The sequence below is a fragment of the Lolium perenne genome, chromosome 2 (assembly GCF_019359855.2).
Source record: "Lolium perenne isolate Kyuss_39 chromosome 2, Kyuss_2.0, whole genome shotgun sequence".
Classification (NCBI taxonomy): Eukaryota; Viridiplantae; Streptophyta; class Magnoliopsida; order Poales; family Poaceae; genus Lolium; species Lolium perenne.
Window position 1 is genome coordinate 17,212,270 of NC_067245.2, and position 25,502 is coordinate 17,237,771.

Below are 25,502 nucleotides of genomic sequence, written 5' to 3' on the forward strand. Positions count from 1 at the left end.
TGATACTATAAACTTTACATATAAGAAGTTGATTTAAAAAAATGGATTTGCTAAGTGTCAGGTGACTGAGATTCTCTTGTGTCTCAGTCGATACTGAGAATCGATGGATCGTTCTTTAAGATTCGTAAAAACTGCCTAAATGGTCAGATAAAAATTTACGCGGGCGGGCCTAGTCGAACCCACGACCCGAAGACAAGAGCCGCAGCGCGTGTTCTCAACCAACAGGACAATCGATACTTCACATTGTATTTCCACTACGAAATATTCCTATTGGTTCTTTCACCGGTTTTTTTCCGTCTATGTGCAAGAACAAATTAGCCTGCATTTGTGCTGACACGTTTTTTTTTTATTTTGCCTTCTTTCTAATTATTTTTATTATCTGTATACATTTAGTTTCATTTTTGTGGTTGACCTTTAAAGAAATGTGCAACCATGCCTTATATGTATTTTTTTATGTTGGTAGTATTTTCTAGTTTTTTTCATTTAAGTAGATTGCACTTTTTTTAAGAAATGTACAACTGGTAACCTATATTCGATGTGAGTTGCACCTTTTAAAAGAAATGTGTAACTCCATCCGATTTCAATATGAGTTGCATTTTCTTCTCAAAAAATATGCAACTAGCAACTAATTATTTATATGAGTTGCACTTTTCTAAATAAATGTGCAACTAGAAGTTTTTTTACACGAGTTGCACTTTTCTCCAACAATGTGTAAAACTAGCGACCAATTTGGATTTTTGGTATGAGTTGCACTTTTCTCAAGAAATGTGCAACTATCAATCTATATTCTTTGTAAGTTACACTTTTTTCAAGAAATGTGTAACTCCATCCGATTTCAATATTAGTTTCATTTTTGTTCAAAAAATGTGCAACTAGGAACCGTGTATTGATATGAGTTACACTTTTCTACTGAAATGTGCAACTAGAAGTTTTTATATTAGTTGTACTTTTCTCCAACAATGTGTAAAACTAGCGACCAATTTTTTTATGAGTTACACTTTTCTCAAGAAATGTGCAACTATGTTGCAATTTTCTTAAAAAAATGTGCAACTCCATCCGATTTCAATATGAGTTGCATTTTTATTCGAGAAATGTGCAACTAGAAACCATGTATATTGATACGAGTTACACTTTTCTACGAGAATGTGCAACTAGAAGTTTTTAGATTAGTTGCACTTTTCTCCAACAATGTCTAAAACCAGCGACCGATTTTCTATATGAGTTGCATTTTTTCTAGAAATGTGCAACTAGGAACCGTGTAGTGATACGAGTTACACTTTTCTACGGAAATGTGCAACTAGAGGTTTTTATATTAGTTGCACTTTTCTCCAACAATGTGCAAAACTAAAATCCAATTTTTTTTGTATGAGTTGCACTTTTCTCAAAAAATATGTAATTAGCATATTTTTTGTTTCCATATTTTTGTCTTTAGTTTTTTTACTTGTTCTTCAATTTTAAATCACTCGCACTTTCAATGTCTAAATTTTAATTTCGGTAAAGTACCGGTACTAGACTAAGTGGGATTGAAACTACTCTTAATTAGCTCCGTACGATATGTTGTTCAACAAGTAGGAAACTAGCTACTCCGTAGCAAAACATGGGGCATATGCTGCTCTTCATGCGCTGCTCGCTGCATGTTTCTAGGGCGTCGACTGAGAATTAAATTCTCAGTCAACTGCTCCCTAGCCACTCCCTTAAAAAAATATTTAGTCAAACTTTATAACTTTGACTAAACTTAGGACGCACATTAGTTATGAATGGAGGGAGTAATGATAAGTCAACGATAAGAGATGTTGTTTCATTGTTTGGGAGAATGTGCTTAACAGAGTAAGTTTTAATAGTACATCCATCTAGAAAAGGCTATCTTAAGTTTATCTAAATTCAGATGTATCTAGATACTATTTAGTGCATAGATACATCATAATTTAAATAAATCACCGACATCCTTTATAGACAGAGGGGGGGAGTACAATTTTGTGGCAACTTTTTACGAGATAGGTGTCCATCCACGAGGTCTGTCCTGGATGAACGAGAATGAGAAGGACCACGAGACTGATAACCAAGACTCTCCACTAACAAATCAACCCGGATGAATGGTAACCAAAATGAGTGATCGAAAGATCTCCTTCTAGATACAGTGTTTGTGCTATTGGACCCAGCCCAGCGCACAAGGCTTTTCATTACAAGGGAAACATACCCCAAGTAGATTACTCGCACGAGGCTTTCATCCTTAGGGCATCTCCAGCGGCGCGACGTATTTCAGACGCTCAAAAATGGTCGCGAGCGTCCGTTTGCGTCGCCCCGCGGACATATTTTGTCCGTTCGTCCGTTTGCGTCTGGGTGTACTTCCACCGGGGCGACCCATTTTTTGAATTGCAACATAGTAAAAACATTGAAAGTAGTATATAAAAATGCATAAAAACTATACAAAGTAGATCTATAGGCCAAGACTACTTGCTTCCTGATGGGCCGGCATCGTCGTTGCGTCGCTCCGTCGCCTGCTTCTCCGCCGCCTCCCGCGCGGCCGCTATGGCTCGGTGCGCCGCCGCGTCCTCTTGCGAGCACCGCTCCAGCCTCGCGTTGGCGGCCTCGTCCTTGAGCATCTCGAATGACTCGACGCGGGCCCGCGGCTCCGCCGCCTTCTCCTCCGGCGTCGGCGCATCGTGGTCGTCGAAGGACCAAGATATCTCCGAGTCGGAGTCCTCGGCCGCTGACGGCGGCCGCCGGCTGCTGTTGTGCCGGCCTCGGCGTCCAACGCCGCGTGGCCCGCCAGCTCCTCCTCTGCTTCCTGCGCCGCGAGTGCCAGGGCCGCGGCGTCCCTGACCGGGTGGAGGAGCTCGGTGCTGTCTTCGGAGTCGAACTCGTCGTCGGAGCTCGAGGCCAGGGGAGGTGAAGCTGGAGGTGGAGGCGCGGCAGCCTGGCCGCGTCCGGCGCTGCTCATGGCGGATCTGCTAGGGCTGAGCGGAAGCGCCGCTACGGCACCGGCGGCTAGGGTTAGTGGGGAGGAGATGAGATGCTCGCGCCCCTGTTTATATAGGTCGGAGACAGGGCGACGGCCGCGACACGCGAGACGTCGCCATTACTACGCGTGGCACGCCAGCACGCCATTAACGCGCCCTGCAAAGGCTGCAGCGCGTGCCGCCCGGAAGTAATGCCGCGGAAGACGGGCGGTGTGCCGCTCCCAGGCGGGCCCAGGCGAGGACCCAGCGACGCAAACCTGGCGCATATTTGGGCCAGGTTTGCGTCTCCGCCGACGGCCCGGTCACTTTGCGTCGCGCCGCTAGAGGTGGTGCACGACGCATTTTCGGTCACGACGGACACAAACGGTCGCTCAGCGTCCGTTTGCGTCGTGCCGCTGGAGATGCCCTAAGCGCGAGACCATCCGCGGGTAAGCCGGATACGTTGTCGCGGAGTGGCCCAAGACCACGACACGACGCTAGACGTGGTTGTTGATTAAATATACTTGTATCTGAGTCAATGAATATTATTATGTAAATAGTACGAAATGTGAAGTGTGTGGCACCAGTAATAAAGTGAAAAAGGATTAAAAAAGTAATAAAGAGAAAAAAGAATAAAGTAAGTGGAACAATTGGCCCGCGAGCAAGATAGTGCGTATATCGGAATCTGGCCCAACGAACTGCGAAACCCTAGGTCCACGTCCACAACACAGCCGACACCACACTCGAATTCTAACTGGACACTCACTCACACTCGCAGAAACCCTCGCCCGTCTCAGGCTCACCCGCCGCTGCCGCTGCCGCTGCCGGCGACCATGGCCCGGCGGCAGACACCCTTCACCAACGTCGACCCAGCGACGGCAGCCGAGGCACGGCGCCAGGGCGCTGATCCGTACGTGCTGGACCAATTAGTGGAGAGAATGTTACTCAACATCTACGCCAACCTCCCCGCCTTCCCCGTCTACGGCTGCCGGCTCCCCCCCGCCATCGCTGCCTCCGCCGGCGTCGACCGCATCAGCGCCCTACCCTCCGAGCTCCTCTGTGACATCGTCTCCCGCCTCCCCGTCAAGGACGCCGCGCGCACCGCCGTCCTCTCCTCCCGCTGGCGCCCGATCTGGCACTCCACGCCGCTCATCCTCAACGACGCCCACCTCCTCCCCGACGGCCACCGCTGGCCCTTCACGCCGGCTAACTCACCCGCCATCACCGCCGCCGTCTCCCGCATCCTCGAGGCGCACCCGGGGCCCGTCCAGTGCGCCCGCCTCGTCTGCACCAACATGAGCCTCTACCGCCCCCAGCTCGCGCGCTGGCTCCAGCTCCTCGCCGCCAAGGGCGTCGAGGACCTCGCCCTCGTCAACCGCCCGTGGCCGCGCGACCTGCCCCTCCCCGCCGCGGTATTCAGCATCGCCACTCTCACCCGCCTCTACCTCGGCCAATGGAGGTTGCCTGACACGGCCGTCCTGCGTGGCGCCTCCTTTCCCCACCTCCGCGAGCTCGGCATCTGCTGCGTCTTCATGAAGCACGGCGACATCGAATCCCTCGTCGCCAGGAGCCCCGTACTGGAGATCCTCAACATCCTGGGATGCATGGAGGGATTGCGTCTCCGCCTCGTCAGCCAGAGCCTACGGTGCGTGCAATTTTGCCTTACGAGCATGGAGCACGTCGACGTGGTCAAGGCTCCACTCCTCCAGCGGCTCGTCATGTATGGATCATCCCCAAAAGCTCGTGGCTTGTGCACCACAGTCAGGATTGCCGATGCCCCCAAGCTGCACGCCTTTGGATACTGGCAGCCAGAAGATCAGGTCCTGCAGATACGAGACACCATCATCGTGGTACATCTACCGTCTCAACTCTTATTTCCACTTGTTTGGTTACCAATTATGTCCAACTGATGACTCAATTTGTGAATTTGGGCGAATTTCAGCCTGGGATAAAGACGAGCGCAAGTACCATGCTCACAAGCGTCAAGGTCCTTAGTTTGGATGTGCGTTTTGGAGTTCACAGTGATGTCATGAAGGTGCCTACCTTCCTCAGATGCTTCCCCAACGCTGAGAGACTGCATATTATGGTAATTGTTGTCACTGATTCACATTTCTTGCATGCTATTGCTTATACACAGTTCTGAGTTCTCTGGTTGTGATTGATTGCATACATCTTTCTTGTCAACTATGGTGACGGTTCTTTTTTGGTCTTTGGTTTGTGAATGCTGGGCAAGCTAGTTTAAGTAATTTTTCCTCTCGTTAAGTCAAGTTGATGAGAACATCAGACTGGATGGCTAGGCATACTAGGCCAGTTATGACACATATTTGACCAATTTCCTGCGCATTTTATTTGCAAGTTTTGCTCTGGCCTTGCAGCAGATTTTATCGCTTGCAGTTTCCTGACTTATTTTCATCAGTGTGTCAATTCAGTTATCGATTAATCATTGGAGCTCTTTATTGTCCTTTTCTTTTCTTCTACTGTGAAATGTGAGTCATTATGATGTGTGACATTTGTGGCCAGTTATAGGTTAAATGTCATACAAACTTGTAGGTAAACTAGCATGTTTATGTCGACAGTTTTTTAGGCCATTCTGGTATTGTTACTCTAGTTTTTCCATATCAGGAGCTTGGGGATTTTATTCCCGACTAATGTAGAAAACTAGAAACAGGCTTTCACAGGCGCACAGCTCACTTCTGTAAATTCGTACTAAAGAACATATCTGGTCAAATGTGGTTAAGACTTAATAAGTCTATTGTGGACAGATCTTTGCAGACTTTACATCTCATTTTGATGGAATAATGATCATGAGTCTTGTTTATCGTATACATTATTCTTGCTTTTTTCTCTGCACCACTAGGCTATTGGATAATTAGTACATTCTGCTACTTTCATCCATGGAAATATAGACTTGACACTTTCCCTACAAACCGGATCCAGTATTTAGATATTGACCAGTATAATTTGCAGTACATAGTGTTGAGCAGTTAGCTATGCATAGTGTATATTCTGAAGCTTAGCTGCAAAAATGCTCTATTTGCTCACAGAAAGGACTTTGATAATAGTATTGCCTTTTCTAACTTTTTTCCATAAAGCTATTTACCAATTTTCTTAGCTTATCCATGCTTTGCTTACATTCTTACCAATTTCCTCTACACTTTACATGAAATTTTTGTTTTGATCTTGCAGAAGATTTCATTGCTTGCATTTTCCTGTTTATTTGCATCGATGTGTCTATTCAGTTACCAATTTATCTTTGGGGCTCTTTATGGTCGTTTTTGCTTTCTTCTACTTTCAAATGTGAGTCATGTATTTGCTTCGAAGGCTAGGCTAAGTAATTGCCTGTGAGTATATATAACAAAACAAGGTGATGTTAACATCAGTAATATGAACAGGCATACTTGACCAATTATCATATACATTCTTGACCAATTATATCTAAAAAGCCAAGCGCTGCCATTTATTGTCAGCCATCAAGCCATTTCGATCTACACAGACTAGACTACGCAACTATAATTATTGGGGTTGCAGGTTCATCTGTTTGTGTTGCTATCGAAATTTTGGTGTGCCACAGTATATTGTTATGCTATTATATGGATTTCTACTATTTCCTGATTTCTTCTAGTGTTTCTTCCCATTGTGTACGTTACTAGCTACTAGCTACCAGTGTTTGTGCTATGGATGATTCCAATGGCTGGCGTGCTTTATCTGAAACCAATTAAACTTACACATAATAAACTATATCACATTTGCCGCGTACAGTTTATTGGGAAGTCTGTACAGCATACCACTCATACCAAATTGATGTTACTAGACTAATGGCACAATATCAGGTAGCTGTCTCCGATTAAGTAATTGTCAAGTGGTTGTTATAGCCCACACCTGAAATTTTCCTTGAAGAATATTTCTGGAAAATCGTTCAGGTGTTTAAAACTTTGCTTGGTTGAGACTTCCGCCTCACTTTCTAATTTGTTGTACTTGACGGGCCAGCACAATTGTATTTCCGTTCTAGTAGACTACTTGATGCTCTGTGCTAGTTGATGCATGTTAGTACTGATTTGTCATTTCTCCCAACATATCAGATCAGCTATTCAGGAATGCACGAGTAAAATGTATAGCATGTGTTCCATGACATAATTCAAGGATTTATTTATTCACCATGCCATCCCGTCGTCCTCAGATGCTTGCTGAAAGGAAATCATTTGGCTAATTTAATCATCATTTTTTGTAGAGCAAAAGATGTGATCAGCCCACTGATAACCTCGCACCCAACTTCTGGGATGAGTCTGGCCCCATTATAAATGTCATCTTGCGCATCAACACGATGAGTCTCCGTGAGTTCAGAGGGGAGCCAGGCGAGATGGCCTTCCTGGAGTACTTCTTTCGGAGCGCACGGGTGCTGAGTTTTGTAGTGGTTGGGATGGCCAATCCAATGTACGCACCTTTTTCGACAGACGAGGCGTATTCCAAAGTGAAAAAGTGTTACAAGATCATGGCGAGTAAGTCCTGCAACAAGCTTGTCCTTGGGAGCAACGGCCCTGCAGGAGGTGACCTATGGAAGTTCAAGGACGGGGCAGATTTTTCATTCCATGACCCTTTCTCGATAGCGGAGGTCGGTCGAGTGAGCTAAGTTTTCGTGGGGAAGTGGATAGTTTTTTTTGGATGCAAACTGGAGCATGAAGTGTGGTATCTGTTGCTACTTGCTAATGTGTCTTTGTCTACTTTGTGGCTTGACGTCTGGTGGGAACCGGAGATGACATAAGCTACTAATTAACTGATATCCTGCTTGCTTGTAAGCTGTATGATCGTATATTTCCTTGCTATGCTTTTTAAAGACATTTCCTAACTATGCTTTTTAAAGACATTCTTTGCTAGTTACTGGCAGCTGTTTTCTTATGATGGGAGTAAAATACACTCACGCTTGAAATGCACTCCCCCTTTTCCCCTGTAATCTCCCTTGTGCTTGCTTTAGTCAATCTTCATTCTCACGTACAGCTGGATCTGTCAACAAAGCTCTCACGTTTTTTACGAATAAAAGGCGTAAAAAGCAAGACCCAATGAACCTTCAAGCACCTTTTTACGAATACCGTACTGGAATGATACCACACCGCTACTGCTAAGAAACAAAACTGCACCAAAAGTTTTCACTGATAAAACAGCACTACTGGAATTAAAAGGGATTGCAACAAAATTCGGGCACAAATCAAATGACCATGTCATTCATCTCAACAACCACATAGACACAGCAGCATATCAAGCCTAGATTCCCTCTGAATGTTATAATCCTCTAGGGTGCGGCGGCCGTCCAGCAGCTTGGATGCATAGAGGAGGCGTTGTTGTATCGGGCGAGTACCGTCCACCTGATAGATCTTCATCTTCACGCTGTCGATGGTATCTGATCCCTCAACCTCAAGAGAGATGATCTTTCCATCTTCACACTGCACATAGATGGGCATCTTACCTGGGCTGACAGGGTGGAGGACAAGGAGAAGAGTCGACTCCTTCCATATGTTGAGCTCTGCCAAGGTGCGGTCGTCCTCCAGCTGCTTGTTGGCAAAGATGAGGCACTGCTGACCCTTGAGAAAGCCCTCCTTATCTTGAACCTTGGACTTCACCTTGTCAATAGTATCCAAGCTGTCAACCTCGAGGGTGATCATCTTGCCTGTCTGTGTCTCCATTATATAGATTTGCATGTTTTCTTGGAGGTCAAGCATGGACTGATGCTGGATGCCATAATCAGCCAATGTAAGGTTGTCATCTAGCTGCACCCCGTCGAAGAAAAGGCGGTGTTGTTCCTGAATCTTTGCCTTGACAGTATACAGTGTATCAGATGGCTTGACCCTGAGGCAGATTGTCCTGCCCGTGGGGCTCTTCACAAACAGATGCATCCTGTCTGAATGAGCACACAAAACATCACCAACTTTTAGTTTCGTCTAGCTTAATTTTGTTAAGTTATAGAACAACGATGTCAACAATTCCAAGAAACAAAAAATAGCACATCCTCCCTTCCAAATTAACAGTCCTAGGATCAGATGTGGCATAGATATCCATGTTTCTATACATGTTTTAGTATGCTGGTTCGCTTATATTGAAAAAAAGTTGCAACCTTAATTTGGAAGGAGGAAGTAGAAGCAGACCAAAGCGTCACACCAAGTTCAGTCTAGAAAAAGAAATAGATGGTTCACTCCAATAGGCTGTAGATCTACGGTTTCGAAGGTTGACCAATAGATATAAAGATCTAGACTATCTTTGTTTACCTGGTTATTATTCCTTCATGCATATAAAAAATAAAAGCCCACAGAATAAAGTAACTGTGTTTGTCAAATCGATACCATGGCAAGGACATAGAACAAGAATTCTTATCTAAAACTCCTTCGTACGTTCTCTAGATGAACAGTTTTATCCGCAAGAAAAACTCCGAACTATTATAATATTTCTCCATTGATATGAAGTTCTAAACAGTCCTAGGATCTAATAGTCATATGAATATGAATGCGGCTACTCTCTCCGCCCACGAAAAGTATCCTAGATTTGTCAAAAGTGAGATGTATCTAGACACTATCTAGTGAGTGGATACATCTAATTTTTAATAAAGCTAACACATTTTTGGTGGGACGGAGAAAGTACTAAACCATGCATGAATATGCACGCGAAGCTAGTAGCAGAGATGGGCAAAAAGACAGCAGCTCCGTACCTTGAAGTCGACGAAGAAGATATGATGCTTGCCGCTAGGATGAGTAGGCGTTCGCTAGAAACCCCAGGGAGATCTGAACGGGAAGAGCTGGGGTTGGCCGGTTGGGGATAGATTATATAGGGTTCAATCGGCTGTGTATTTGTGACGAGTTTGGGCTCAACGATTCGGTGGTCTACACGGAGTCACGGACAGCATACGGGAAAAGGTAGAATCCGGGACCGGTCAAGACACATATCGTTGATAGAAGACCTATTGACCACGGTTTGCTTGTGCTGTTGTGCAGAATCACAAAATATGTTTAGACATCATATTTTGTGAATTCTGGTCCACGTTGCCATCCCCTCTTTTAGAAAGTTTGCATAAAAAACAATTGTAATGCAAACAGAGTAGCATATTCATTTTTATTACAAAAAGAAGCACAAGAAGAAATACTACTCCAATGGAAGAATGGAGTTCGCCAGCGCCCGCTCCTCCGGGTCCGCCGCAACTCCCCCCGCCGTCACCACCTCTGCCACCGCCGCCTCCGCCTCCCCCTGCTTTGTCTAGGCTTCCTCCCATGGAGGCTTGGCCTCCGATCTCGGTGGTGCCCTTGCGGGCGGAGGAGCAGTCCGTGCTGGTGGAGGAGGTCCCGGAGGCGCCGCAGCTGTGTGTGGTGCGGAGAACGGAGACTATGGGCGACCTGGAGCAGAGGCTCCAGTTCGCCATGGTTGCGTCCGTGGGCGGTCAGCGGCCGGCGGTGTCGTGCGAGCAGGTCGCCGCCGCGCTCAAGTGGCGTGGTGTGCCGGAGGGAGCCATGTCGGTTCATGCTTATGCTCCAGAGGACTTCCTGGTGATCTTCGCGTCGGCCGAGCTGAGAGACCATGTCGCGTCGAGGCCGCCGGTGCTGGTGGCGGGGGCGCCGTTGAGTTGGCGCCCGTGGAACCGTCAGGCTCAGGTGGAGCTCGTCCCGCTGAAGTCGAGGGTGTCGCTGGTCCTAGAGGGGATTCCGCCGCATGCCTGGGATATTACGGTGGTGGAGGATCTGCTGGGCAAAAGCTGCGCCGTGGAGGAGGTGGCACCGGAGACGCGAGCCAGGACTGACCTTGCGCTGTTCAAGCTCTCGGCCTGGACCTCGCAGCTGGAGGCCATTCCGGTGGTGCGCCTGCTGGCTGTTCCGGAGCCAGCGACGGGAGTGGAGTTGCCAGCCCGCACGGCGGCGGCTGTGGTTCGAGAGGGGGCGCAGCGCGCGTCCGCGAAGAGGGACTCGCAGCCGATCCAAGCTCTGCAGTACAAGGTGCTCGTGCACGTTGTGCGTGTGGAGGAGGAAGGGCGTCAGGACTCGCGACATGATCCGGGGCTGAGTGAGCAGGGACCTAGGGGCTTCCAGGGGAATGGCCCGAGCGGTGGTTCTAGCGGCGTTGGAGGGCCGGCTCGGCGGACTGTCAGGGATTTCGCCTGGCGGCGAGGTGTGCCGGACCGCCGTCCAGGCCCCGGCGGTTTCGCTGCACGTCGGCGGGAGGGTGGTGCCATGCGGCGGGAGGTAGGAGACGACGACGTGGCGCCTTCTCCGCCACTCGCATGTGGCCTGCCGTGCATGGCCAGCCCGGACCCGCTGGTGGTCAAATCTGCCAAGGCAGGTCAAAAGGTGCCCATGGCCTCTGCCAAAGCTGTGGTGGGCCTAGAGCCGCCGCGTGAGGTGCCCGTTCGATTTGGAGAAGAGATTCCTTCTGAGCCGTTGGGGCTCAAAATGCCAGTCTTTGGCGGGAGAGAGGTTTTGACCGAGCCTGCCGTGGCTGGGAAGGAAAGTGGAGAGAGGGAGGCACATGCGGACGGGCTGCGACAGGAGATCGATCAAGAGGTGGGGCCTGCAGCTGAAAAGTTGGAGGGGTTTGTCTGGCAGGATGCGGAGGAGGAGTTGGATCCCGAGGAGCTGGGGCGTACGGATGCGGAAACTGTGGAGGGAGCTCTGTTTGGCGCTGAGATCGGGCAGACCCCGCCCTCCTCATCGGTGGGGTCCAGTCTAGGGGCAAAAACCGTGCATGGACCGCCTGGAAACGACAAGGAGGATGTCTGGCCTATGCAGGACGTCAACAGTGCAGACTACTTTGCCGTCTCCGTGTCGATCCCTGAGAGGAGGTGCGCTGTGGTGGAACGGGAACTGAGTTTTGCGGAGGAGGAGCTGGGATCGCCTAGCCAATCTTACACAGGGTTAAATAGTGAGATGCAGCTGGTCCCGCGGGACGTTGGTCGTGGTGTGGCTGGGGAACAGGAGATAGCTCAGATGGAGACGGTGATACAGGCACAGCAGGCCAGCGACAAGCTTGAGCAGGAGAGGCAGGAGATTGCACGAGTCAAGGGCTTTTGCGCGTCGATCCTGAAGACGCTCGCCCCACCGTTGCTGCATGAGATTGAGCGGGCGTCTAAGCTCCGGGCTGAGGCGGAGCCTTTCACCCCTAAACGGGTGACTAGGAGGACCGTGGCAACCAGCACGGCCACACAGGTCAAGAGGGCCTCAGCAGCTGAGAATGCGCTGTTGAAAGCGTTGGGGATTTGCCCGGAGAACCTTTCGGCTAGTGAGGAGGACTTGGCGAGGTTCAGGGGTTTCTTCGACTCCCCGATCCGTGACTCACACCTACGGGTGCTGGCGTCCATCTTTGGGAAGGAGTTGCCGACGACCTTCACACCTCAGGAGTACTGCCGGGTGGCGGTGGCGGCGCACTGATGCGCGAGCCAGAGTGGAGTGCTAGTAGATCCTTATGGATAACTTCCTAGAGTTGTTGTGCTGGAATATTCGAGGTCTGAACGATCCAGCAAAGAGGAGTGCGATACAGGAGTTTGTAGCGACCATGAGAGTTAGTTTAGTGTGTTTTCTAGAAACTAAGCTGGATGTAATCGATGATTTTATTGTTATGCAATGCCTCGGGCCATCTTTCGATGGTTATGTCTATGTGCCAGCGGAGGATACACGTGGGGGGATCTTACTTGCTTGGGACACTTCGGTCCTGGAGGTGGATAAAACTAGCCTAGACACACATGCGATCACGGCGGAAGTGATTCCCCGCGATAATAATAGATGGTGGCTAACTACGGTGTATGGCCCTCAATCTAACAAGGAAAAGATTGAGTTTATGAGAGAGTTGGCAGAGAGGAGATCCTTGTGTCCTGGACCTTGGATGGTCCTAGGTGATTTCAACATGATCCTCCACGCGGAGGACAAGAACAATGATAGACTCGACCGGAACATGATGGCGAGATTCCGGCAGTTTGTGCATGAGCATGAGCTGCGAGATCTATACTTACATGGGCGTTTGTACACTTGGAGCAATGAGAGGGAGAGCCCTACGCTTACACGCATTGATCGTGCTCTGGTTTCCGTGGATTGGGACCTGCTGCACCCCGACGCTTTTCTACAAGCGCTATCGTCCTCGATCTCCGACCATGCCCCTCTCCACCTGGGGCTTAGTGCGGCTTGCAAACCCAAACGGAGGTTCAAATTTGAGGCTTTTTGGCTTAAGCTGGAGGGTTTTGATGAGGCTATTAAGGAGGCTTGGAGATGTGACCCGAGGATCGTTGATCCTTTCAAGCGGTTAGACGCCCTCTTCCGTAATGCGGCGGAGTTCCTGCAGTCTTGGGGACAAAGAAGGGTCGGCAATGTGAAGCTCAAGATTTCTATGGCGAACACCCTGATCTTGAGGTTTGATGTGGCTCAAGAGTCGAGGATGCTGTCCCCGGCGGAGGCCTGGCTCAGGAAGGCGCTTAAGCAATCGGTCCTAGGGTTAGCTTCCCTGCAACGGACGATTGATACGTCTCAAACGTATCTATAATTTCTTATGTTCCATGCTACTTTTATGATGATACTCACATGTTTTATACACATTATATGTCATTATTATGCATTTTCCGGCACTAACCTATTAACAAGATGCCGAAGAGCCGATTCTGTTTCTCATTGCTTTTGGTTTCAGAAATCCTAGTAAGGAAATATTCTCGGAATTGGACGAAATCAAAGCCCAGGTTCCTATTTTTCCATGAAGCTTCCAGAACACCTGAGGAGATACGAAGTGGGGCCACGAGGTGGTGCCACACCAAGGCGGCGCGGCCAAGGGGGGGCCCGCGCCGCCCTGTTGTGTGGCCCCCTCGTGAGCCCCCCTGACCTAATTCCTTCGCCTACTTAAAGCCTTCGTCGCGAAACTTCCAGTACCGAGAGCCACGATACGAGAAAACATACTGAGACGCCGCCGCCGCCAATCCCATCTCGGGGGATTCTGGAGATCACCTCCGGCACCCTGCCGGAGAGGGGAATCATCTCCCGGAGGACTCTACACCGCCATGGTCGCCTCCGGATTGATGAGTGAGTAGTTCACCCCTGGACTATGGGTCCATAGCAGTAGCTAGATGGTTATCTTCTCCCCATTGTGCTTCATTGTCTGATCTTGTGAGCTGCCTATCATGATCAAGATCATCTATTTGTAATGCTACATGTGTGTTTGTTGGGATCCGATGAATAGAGAATACTATGTTATGTTGATTATCAATCTATCTATGTGTTGTTTATGATCTTGCATGCTCTCCGTTGCTAGTAGAGGCTCTGGCCAAGTCATTGCTTGTAACTCCAAGAGGGAGTATTTATGCTCGATAGTGGGTTCATGTCTCCGTGAATCTGGGGGAGTGACAGCAACCTCTAAGGTTATGGATGTGCTGTTGCCACTAGGGATAAAACATTGATGCTATGTCCGAGGATGTAGTTATTGATTACATTACACACCATACTTAATGCAATTGTCTGTTGTTTACAACTTAATACCGGAAGGAGTTCGGATGATAACCTGAAAGTGAACTTTTTAGGCATAGATGCATGCTGGATAGCGGTCTATGTACTTTGTCGTAATGCCCAATTAAATCTCACAATACTCATCATGTCATGTATGTGCATTGTCATGCCCTCTCTATTTGTCAATTGCCCAACTGTAATTTGTTTACCCAATATGCTATTTCTTATGGGAGAGACACCTCTAGTGAACTGTGGACCCCGGTCCATTCTTATGGGAGAGACATCTCACAAAGTTTGAATGAAAACGGCTAGATTTCATCTAAACCTAGACTACTGACCGCCCGGTGGTGCGTTCGACGGCCCCGCTCCATCGTCGCCTCCCCTACGCCGTAGCTCCTCCTGCGCGCGCCTCCTCTCCTTGCGTTGGGCGGTGGCCAGACGCCGCCGCTCCAGCCGCGCGTCCTCCTCCGCCCTCCCCTGCTGCGCCGCCTGGAGGGAGAGCTCGACGGCGCGACGAATCTGCGCCTCTTCGCGGGCACGGGCATCGTCCTGGAGCTTCTTCTCCGACTCGAAGGACTCGACGAGCGCACGTTGCTGATCGGCCATCTCGTCCGGGTGCGGCCCGTCGTCGTCGGACCACTCGTACTCGTCTTCGTCGTCCTCCACCTCGGTCTCCTCCGCATCGGCCTCCTCCTCCTCCATTGGCGCCTCCTCCTCCACATCTGTTGGTGCCCCCAGATCGCCGCCAGCGCCGCCTCCCTGTAGGATAACGTTGCATAGAAAACAAAAATTTTCCTACCGCGAACACGCAATCCAAGCCAAGATGCAATCTAGAAGACGGTAGCAACGAGGGGGTATCGAGTCTCACCCTTGAAGAGATTCCAAAGCCTACAAGATGAGGCTCTTGTTGCTGCGGTAGACGATCACTTGCCGCTTGCAAAAGCGCGTAGAAGATCTTGATCACGATCGGTTCCGGCGCCACGAACGGGCAGCACCTCCGTACTCGGTCACACGTTCGGTTGTTGATGAAGACGACGTCCACCTCCCCGTTCCAGCGGGCAGCGGAAGTAGTAGCTCCTCTTGAATCCGACAGCACGACGGCGTGGTGTCGGTGGCGGTGTAGAAGTCCGGCGGAGCTTCGCTAAGCAAACCGGACAATATGAAGTGGAGGAGCAAAGCTAGGGTTTGGGAGGGGGTGGCCGGCCACTCAAGGGGGGCGGCCAAGCTATGGTCTTGGGTGGGCCGGCCCCCTCCCTTGGCCCCTCATTATATAGGTGGATCCCAAGTGTTGGTGTCCAAGTCTTCGAATAAGACCCGAAACCAAAACCTTCCATAGGAGGGGGCAAACCTAGCCCAACTAGGACTCCCACCCAAAGGTGGGATTCCCACCTCCCATGTGGGGGGTGGCCGGCCCCCTATGGTGGAGTCCACTTGGGACTCCACCCCCACTAGGGCTGGCCGGCCATGGAGGTGGAGTCCCTTGTGGACTCCACCTTCCTTGGTGGTTTCTTCCGGACTTTTCTAGAACCTTCTAGAACCTTCCATAGAACCTTCCGCGACATTTTATTTCACATAAAATGACATCCTATATATGAATCTTATTCTCCGGACCATTCCGGAACTCCTCGTGATGTCCGGGATCTCATCCGGGACTTCGAACAAATATTCGAACTTCATTCCATAATTCAAGAACTACCATTTCAACATCCAACTTTAAGTGTGTCACCCTACGGTTCGAGAACTATGCGGACATGGTTGAGTACTCACTCCGACCAATAACCAATAGCGGGATCTGGAGATCCATAATGGCTCCCACATATTCAACGATGACTTTAGTGATCGAATGAACCATACACATATATTACCAATTCCCTTTGTCTCGCGATATTTTACTTGTCCGAGGTTTGATCTTCGGTATCACTCTATACCTTGTTCAACCTCGTCTCCTGACAAGTACTCTTTACTCGTACCGTGGTATGTGGTCTCTTATGAACTCATTCATATGCTTGCAAGACATTAGACGACATTCCACCGAGAGGGCCCAGTATATCTATCCGTCATCGGGATGGACAAATCCCACCGTTGATCCATATGCCTCAACTCATACTTTCCGGATACTTAATCCCACCTTTATAGCCACCCATTTACGCAGGTGGTGTTTGGTGTAATCAAAGTACCTTTCCGTATAAGTGATTTACATGATCTCATGGTCATAAGGACTAGGTAACTATGTATCGAAAGCTTATAGCAAATAACTTAATGACGAGATCTTATGCTACGCTTAATTGGGTGTGTCCATTACATCATTCACACAATGACATAACCTTGTTATTAATAACATCCAATGTTCATGATTATGAAACTAATCATCCATTAATCAACAAGCTAGTTTAAGAGGCATACTAGGGACTTCTTGTTTGTCTACATATCACACATGTACTAATGTTTCGGTTAATACAATTCTAGCATGATATATAAACATTTATCATAAACATAAAGATATAAATAATAACCACTTTATTATTGCCTCTAGGGCATATCTCCTTGATCTCCCACTTGCACTAGAGTCAATAATCTAGATTACATTGTAATATACCTAACACCCATGGCATTCTGGTGTTGGTCATGCTTTGCCCTAGGGAGAGCTTTAGTCAACGGATCTGCTACATTCGGATCGGTGTGTACTTTGCAAATCTTTACTTCTCCATCTTCGATGTACTCGCGAATCGAGTGGTAACGCAGCTTGATATGCGTCAGCCTCGTGTGTGACCTTGGCTCTTGTGCATTGGCGATGGCACCCATGGTATCACCGTAAAGGTTTCATGGGTCCAAGGCACTCGGAACCACACCGAGCTCTACAATGAACCTCTTCATCCATACCGCTTCGATGAAGCCTCTGAAGCCGCTATGTACTGCGATTACGTTGAAGACTTTGCCACCGTGCACGCTTCGAGCTTGCCCACCTTCGCGGCACCATTCAATATAAACACGTACCCAGATTGTGACTTAGAGTCATCGGGATCGGTGTTCCAACTTGCATCGGTGTAACCGTTTACAACGAGCTCTTGGTCACCTCCATAACAAAGAAACAGATCCTTAGTTCTTTTCAAGTACTTCCGAATATTCTTGACCGCTGTCCAGTGTTGCATTCCTGGATCACGTTGATCTCTGCTAGTCAAACTAACCACATGTGCTATATCCGGTCGAGGACATAGCATGGCATACATGATAGATCCTATCGCCGAGGCATAGGGGATGTTACACATCCTTTCTCTTTCTTCTGCCGTAGCCGGTCCTTGAGTTTTACTCAATACCTTGCCTCGGTAACATAGGTAAGAACCCTTTCTTACTTTCGTCCATTCTAAACTTCTTTAGAATCTTGTCCAGATATGTACTCTTGTGATAGCCCTATTAGACGTCTTGATCTATCTCTATAAATCTTGATGCCTAATATATACGATGCTTCACCAAGGTCTTTCATTGAAAAACTATTATTCAAATAACCCTTAACAACGCTTAATAGTTCTATATCATTCCCGATCAATAATATGTCATCTACATATAATATCGGGAATGCTACAGAGCTCCCACTCACTTTCTTGTAAATACAGGCCTCTCCATGACACTTTGTATAAACCCGAAGTCTTTGATCACCTTATCAAAGCGTCGGTTCCAACTTCTCGATGCTTGCTTCGGTCCATAGCTTGAACGCTGAAGTTTGCATACATTGTCAGCATTTTTAGGATCGACAAAACCTTCGGGTTGTACCATATACAACTCTTCCTCAATGTCTCCATTAAGGAACGCCGTTTTGACATCCATCTGCCAAATCTCATAATCGAAAAATGCAGCTATTGCTAACAAAATCCTCACAGATTTCAGCTTCGCTACGGGTGAGAAAGTCTCATCGTAGTCAACTCCTTGAATTTGTCGGAAACCCTTTGCGACAAGTCGAGCTTTATAGACAGTAATATTACCATCAGCATCTGTTTTTCTCTTGAAGATCCATTTATTTTCGACAGCCTTTCGGCTATCGGGTAAGTCTACCAAAGTCCATACTTTGTTATCATACATGGATCCCATTTCGGATTTCATGGCTTCTTGCCATTTGTTGGAATCTGGGCTCATCATCGCTTCTTCATACGTCGCAGGGTCCTCATCATTGTTATCCACAATCATGACATTTAGACACGGATCAGACCAATCGGGAGTGGCACGTTCCCTTGTCGCTCTGCGACGTTCCGGAGTTTCCTCGATCGAAGTTTCATGATCATTATCATTAGCTTCCTCATTGCCGGTGTAGGCGGTACAGTACAACTTCAGATCTTGCGCTACTACGATCAACGAGTATAGATTCATCAATCTCATCGAGTTCTACTTTTCTTCCAGTCACTTCTTTAGTGAGAAATTCTTTCTCAAGAAAGGTTCCGTTCTTAGCAACAAAGATTTTGCCTTCGGATCTGTGATAGAAAGTGTATCCTATAGTTTCCTTAGGATAACCTATGAAGACGCATTTCTCCGCTTTGGGTTCTAGCTTGTCCGGTTGTAACTTCTTTACATAGGCTTCGCAACCCCAAACTTTCAAGAACGACAGCTTAGGTTTCTTATTAAACCATAATTCATACGGTGTCGTTTCTACGGATTTTGATGGTGCTCTATTTAAAGTGAATGCGGCTGTCTCTAATGCATAACTCCAAAATGATAACGGCAAATCAGTAAGAGACATCATACTACTTCTAACCATATCTAAGAGAGTTCGATTACGACGTTCGGACACACCGTTTCGTTGAGGTGTTCCCGGCGGTGTCAATTGTGAAAGTATTCCGCATTTCTTTAAATGCATGCCAAACTCATAACTCAGATATTCACCTCCACGATCAGATCGTAGAAATTTGATCTTCTTGTTACGTTGATTTTCTACTTCACTTTGAAATTCCTTAAACTTCTCGAAAGTTTCGGATTTATGTTTCATGAAATAGATATACCCATATCTACTCAGATCATCTGTGAAGGTTAGAACATAACGATAACCACCGCGCGATGCTACGCTCATTGGTCCACATACATCGGTATGTATGATTTCCAATAAGTCGTAGCTCGCTCCATCATACCGAGAGAATGGAGTCTTTGTCATTTTTCCCATTAGACATGCTTCGCATCTATCAAGTGACTCAAAGTCAAGTGATTCAAGTAATCCATCGGTATGGAGTTTCTTCATGCGTTTCACTCCAATATGACCAAGGCAGCGATTGCCACATATAAGTAGAATTATCATTTAGTTTAATTCGCTTAGCATCAATGTTATGTATATGTGTATCACTACTATCGAGATCTAACGAGAAATAAGCCATTCTTTTGTGGTGCTCGACCATAAAAGATATTATTCATAAAAATAGAACAACCATTATTCTCAGACTTGAATGAATAACCGTCTTGCATTAAACAAGATCCAGATATAATGTTCATGCTCAACGCAGGTACATAATAACAATTATTTAGGCTTAAAACTAATCCCGAAGGCAGATGTAGAGGAAGTGTCCCATTGCGATCACATTGACCTTGGATCCGTTTCCAACGCGCATCGTCACTTCATCTTTCAGCGGTTGTCGTTTATTCTTTAGTTCCGGTTGCGAGTTACACATATGAGCGACCGAACCCGTAGCAAATACCCAGGTACTAGAACGAGAACTAGTGAGATAAACATCTATAACATGTATATCAGATATACCTTCTTTCTTCTTCTTGACAAGGCCGCTCTTTAGATCAGCCGGATATTTGGAGCAATTACGCTTCCGGTGTCCCTTCTCCTTGCGATAATAGCACTCAGCATCGGGCTTAGGGCCGTTCTTAGGTTTCATAGGAGGCGTGGCAGCTTTCTTGCCACCCTTCTTGAATTTTCCCTTAGACTTGCCTGTTTCTTGAAACTGGTGGTCTTGTTGACCATCAACACTTGGTGCTCTTTCTTGATCTCAATCTCAGCAGCTTTTAGCATGCCAAAGAGTTCAGGTAACTCCTTGTTCATGTTCTGCATATTGTAGTTCATCACAAAGTTCTTGTAACTTGGTGGCAGTGATTGAAGGACACGATTAATCCCCATCTGTTAGGAATCACTATTCCCAAGTCACCGAGTTTCTTCGCATGCCCGGTCATGGCGAGCATGTGCTCACTAACGGAGCTGCCTTCTTCCATCATACAGTGAAGAAATGTTTCGATGCTTCATAGCATTCCATCGCCGCATGAGTCTCGAATATAGCTTTCAGCTCATTCATCAACTCATGAGGATCATGGTGCTCAAAACGTTTTTGAAGATCGGATTCTGCATCGCACGGGATGGCACACCGAACTTGAGAGTACCGAGTTTTCCGAGTTGCGTAAACAGCTTTTACTTCATCGGATTCATCTTCTGCGGGAGGGTCACCTAGCGGTGCATCAAGCACAAATTGCAGATTTCCGCCGGAGAGGAAGATCCTCACATGACGGAACCGATCGGTGAAGTTGCTACCGTTGCTCTTAAGTTTCTCTTTCTCTAGGAACTGATTAAAATTGATTGAGGACGCCATCTCTACAACATATATTTGCAATAGTTTAGACTAAGTTTATGACAAATTGAGTTCAAATTTTAATTCAACATAATTAAAACCCTAGGTGAACTCCCACTCAAAACAATATCCCTCACATTGTCTTAGTGATCACACGAACCAAATCCACCGCACCTAAACCCGATCATCACGAGAAAAGGTGTGATTTCAATGGCGAACACTCATAGTGTTCATCATATCAACCATATGATTCATGCTCTACCTTTCGGTATCACGTGTTCCGAGACCATGTCCGTACATGCTAGGCTCGTCAAGGCCACCTTAGTATCCGCATGTGCAAAACTGTCTTGCACCCGTTGTATGTACTTATCGAATCTATCACACCCGATCATCACGAGATGCTTCGAAACGATAAGACTTAATAACGGTGCTACTAAGGATGAACACTTTATTATCTTGAGATTTTAGTGAGGGATCATCTTATAATGCTACCGTCGCGATCTAAGCAAAATAAGATGCATAAAAAGGATTAACATCACATGCAGTTCATATGTGATATGATATGGCCCTTTTGTTCTTGTGCCTTTGATCTTCATCTCCAAAGCACGGATATGATCTCCATCATCTTCGGGCATGATCTCCATCATCGTCGGCGTAGCACCAAGGTCAATGGCACCGTCTTCATGTTTGTCCTCCATGTAGCAACTATTACAACTACTTTGAAATACTACTCAACATGAAATTTAAAGACAACCATAAGGCTCCTGCCGGTTGCCACAATACAATAATGATCATCTCATACATATTCATCATCATATCATGGCCATATCACATCACCAAACCCTGCAAAAACAAGTTAGACGTCTCTAATTTGGTTTGCATATTTTACGTGGTTTAGGGTTTTCGAGAGAGATCTAATCTACCTACGAACATGAACCACAACGTTGATACTAATGTTTTCAATAGAAGAGTAAATTGAATCTTTACTATAGTAGGAGAGACAGACACCCGCAAAGCCTCTTATGCAATACAAGTTGCATGTCGAACGAGGAACAAGTCTCATGAACGCGGTCATGTAAAGTTAGTCCGAGCCGCTTCATCCCACTATGCCATAAAGATGCAAAGTACTCAAACTAAAGATAACAAGAGCATCAACGCCCACAAACCATTGTGTTCTACTCGTGCAACCATCTATGCATAGACACGGCTCGATACCACTTTGTAGGATAACGTTGCATAGAAAACAAAAATTTTCCTACCGCGAACACGCAATCCAAGCCAAGATGCAATCTAGAAGACGGTAGCAACGAGGGGGTATCGAGTCTCACCCTTGAAGAGATTCCAAAGCCTACAAGATGAGGCTCTTGTTGCTGCGGTAGACGATCACTTGCCGCTTGCAAAAGCGCGTAGAAGATCTTGATCACGATCGGTTCCGGCGCCACGAACGGGCAGCACCTCCGTACTCGGTCACACGTTCGGTTGTTGATGAAGACGACGTCCACCTCCCGTTCCAGCGGGCAGCGGAAGTAGTAGCTCCTCTTGAATCCGACGGCACGACGGCGTGGTGTCGGTGGCGGTGTAGAAGTCCGGCGGAGCTTCGCTAAGCAAACCGGACAATATGAAGTGGAGGAGCAAAGCTAGGGTTTGGGAGGGTGGCCGGCCACTCAAGGGGCGGCCAAGCTATGGTCTTGGGGGGCCCGGCCCCCTCCCTTGGCCCCTCATTATATAGGTGGATCCCACGTGTTGGTGTCCAAGTCTTCGAAGAAGACCCGAAACCAAAACCTTCCATAGGAGGGGGAAACCTAGCCCAACTAGGACTCCCACCCAAAGGTGGGATTCCCACCTCCCATGTGGGGGGTGGCCGGCCCCCTATGGTGGAGTCCACTTGGGACTCCACCCCCACTAGGGCTGGCCGGCCATGGAGGTGGAGTCCCTTGTGGACTCCACCTTCCTTGGTGGTTTCTTCCGGACTTTTCTAGAACCTTCTAGAACCTTCCATAGAACCTTCCGCGACATTTTATTTCACATAAAATGACATCCTATATATGAATCTTATTCTCCGGACCATTCCGGAACTCCTCGTGATGTCCGGGATCTCATCCGGACTTCGAACAAATATTCGAACTTCATTCCATAATTCAAGAACTACCATTTCAACATCCAACTTTAAGTGTGTCACCCTACGGTTCGAGAACTATGCGGACATGGTTGAGTACTCACTCCGACCAATAACCAATAGCGGGATCTGGAGATCCATAATGGCTCCCACATATTCAACGATGACTTTAGTGATCGAATGAACCATACACATATATTACCAATTCCCTTTGTCTCGCGATATTTTACTTGTCCGAGGTTTGATCTTCGGTATCACTCTATACCTTGTTCAACCTCGTCTCCTGACAAGTACTCTTTACTCGTACCGTGGTATGTGGTCTCTTATGAACTCATTCATATGCTTGCAAGACATTAGACGACATTCCACCGAGAGGGCCCAGAGTATATCTATCCGTCATCGGGATGGACAAATCCCACTGTTGATCCATATGCCTCAACTCATACTTTCCGGATACTTAATCCCACCTTTATAGCCACCCATTTACGCAGTGGTGTTTGGTGTAATCAAAGTACCTTTCCGGTATAAGTGATTTACATGATCTCATGGTCATAAGGACTAGGTAACTATGTATCGAAAGCTTATAGCAAATAACTTAATGACGAGATCTTATGCTACGCTTAATTGGGTGTGTCCATTACATCATTCACACAATGACATAACCTTGTTATTAATAACATCCAATGTTCATGATTATGAAACTAATCATCCATTAATCAACAAGCTAGTTTAAGAGGCATACTAGGGACTTCTTGTTTGTCTACATATCACACATGTACTAATGTTTCGGTTAATACAATTCTAGCATGATATATAAACATTTATCATAAACATAAAGATATAAATAATAACCACTTTATTATTGCCTCTAGGGCATATCTCCTTCACTCCCGCTGCTGACGCTCCTTCGCCGCCAGCTGCCGCTAGCGCTCGATCAAGTCCCACCGCCAGCGCTCGATCGCCTCCCGTCGTTCACGGTACAGCGCCTCCCGCTCATCGCGCTGGCGCCGGCGCTCATCAGCCCACCGCTGCTCCATCTCCTCCGTCCGGCGCCCTCGCGCCTCATCTCCCGTCGAGGCGTCGAACGCCGCAACGGTGTCGCAATGCTGCTCGTGCCACGTTGCTGCCGCCGCGGCCTCGTCAGCAGCGGGGCCATGGGCGCAGAACGCCGCTAGATCCGCCGCATGCGCCGCCTCACGCTGCTGGTGGGCCTGCTGCTCGAGTGCCTCCCGCTGTTGCTGACGGTGTGCACGCCAGTTCTGCATCCCTCGCCGCCGCCGCTCTTCCCGGGCCGCGGGGTCGGTGTCGACCTGCCATTCCGGGACTGGAAGTGGAGGAGACGGCGGTGGAGGGAAGTGGCCAGCGCCGGGGTGGTTCGCCATTGCCACTGGTAGTGGAGGAGACGGCGGTGGAGAGACGAGGGTTGTGTTTGTTGTCGGCGGGTGTGGTGGCTACCATTGAGCCGGGAGACCTTTTATAGACGCCGGCGTCGGGAAGAAAGCGCGGGAACAGGCGAGAAGAGGCGGGAAGATCGCGCGGGAACGGGCAGTGGCGTGCGAACGCCGGCTACGCGTGGAGGTTGCGCAGCACCGACGAGACGTCTCGCCTGCCCCTCCGTCGCCATTAAGGCAAAGATACCGACGTGTGACACTGCGCGCGAATAACTTCCGTCGCGAGGTAGGCGACGGTTAGGTTAAAATTAACTGTGCCGCTGACGGGTTGGCCCCTCCACTCCCCGCCTCGCTTTTCGTTGTGTCCGGCGTGCCCGGAGCGTCCCCTGTGGGATGGGGACGGGCTCAGGGCGCCGGACACCGTATCGGGCGCGCCGGACAAAAATGGGCTTTGGGGACGCGGCTGGAACGGTTTTTTGGTCCGGCGCGCCCCAAATTGCTTTGGGGGACGCTTTGGGGGACACGGATGGAGATGCTCTTACTCGCGCCAAACCGTCCCCCAAACGGTATCGGATTCAGCATTTGGGGACGTGTTTCGTTCGTGTCGTATTTAGGGCCATCGCTCCTCAGCCGCGTCCCCAAACGCCGCCTCAAAACATTTAAATACTCTTTTTTTGTTTTTTTGCATTTTTATTTTAATAAAGAGAAGAAACATTCCAACAACTAATACATAATTGGCAACGTGGTTTACACGAAGACATAGTTTGGAATATGGTTTTTCACAAACTAATACATAGTTTGAACCATGGTTGATACAAATATAAAATATTGTAAAATAACTAAACCTAACTAGGCCGGACATCGAAGGTTTCGTGTGTTTGCTGCCAAGAAAGAACACTCGAGGGCACACCCAGTCACCCAAACTGGAAAATCTAGCTGTTGACGGTGCCCCTGTTGGTTCTTCCGAGGAAGAACAACTAGAAACCTTCGTGCATTTTTTCGCTGCGAAGAAACAACACTCATCAGTCGTCGTCCTCTGCTGAGCGCGGAGTTGATGAAGGAGAATTTATGCGCAA

The 25,502-nt window shown here is 47.9% G+C and overlaps 2 protein-coding genes across 2 annotated transcripts in view; one reads left to right on the forward strand and one right to left on the reverse strand.

The window, feature by feature from the left end:
• Positions 1 to 3,654: 3,654 nt before the first annotated feature.
• LOC127331334 (putative F-box/FBD/LRR-repeat protein At5g44950) lies at positions 3,655 to 7,782 on the forward strand. The gene is made up of 3 exons (XM_051357451.2): positions 3,655 to 4,789; positions 4,882 to 5,025; positions 7,168 to 7,782. The coding sequence occupies exons 1-3, from the start codon at positions 3,773 to 3,775 to the stop codon at positions 7,564 to 7,566; spliced, it is 1,560 nt and encodes a 519-aa protein (XP_051213411.1). The 5' UTR covers positions 3,655 to 3,772; the 3' UTR covers positions 7,567 to 7,782.
• Positions 7,783 to 8,161: 379 nt separating this feature from the next.
• Positions 8,162 to 25,502, reverse strand: part of LOC127331336 (polyubiquitin-like) — a 28,926-nt gene continuing 11,585 nt past the window's right edge. Inside the window, exon 2 of the mRNA XM_051357453.2 lies at positions 8,162 to 8,829. Coding sequence (XP_051213413.2) covers positions 8,162 to 8,829 — 668 coding nt within the window. The remainder of the gene's footprint in view (positions 8,830 to 25,502) is intronic.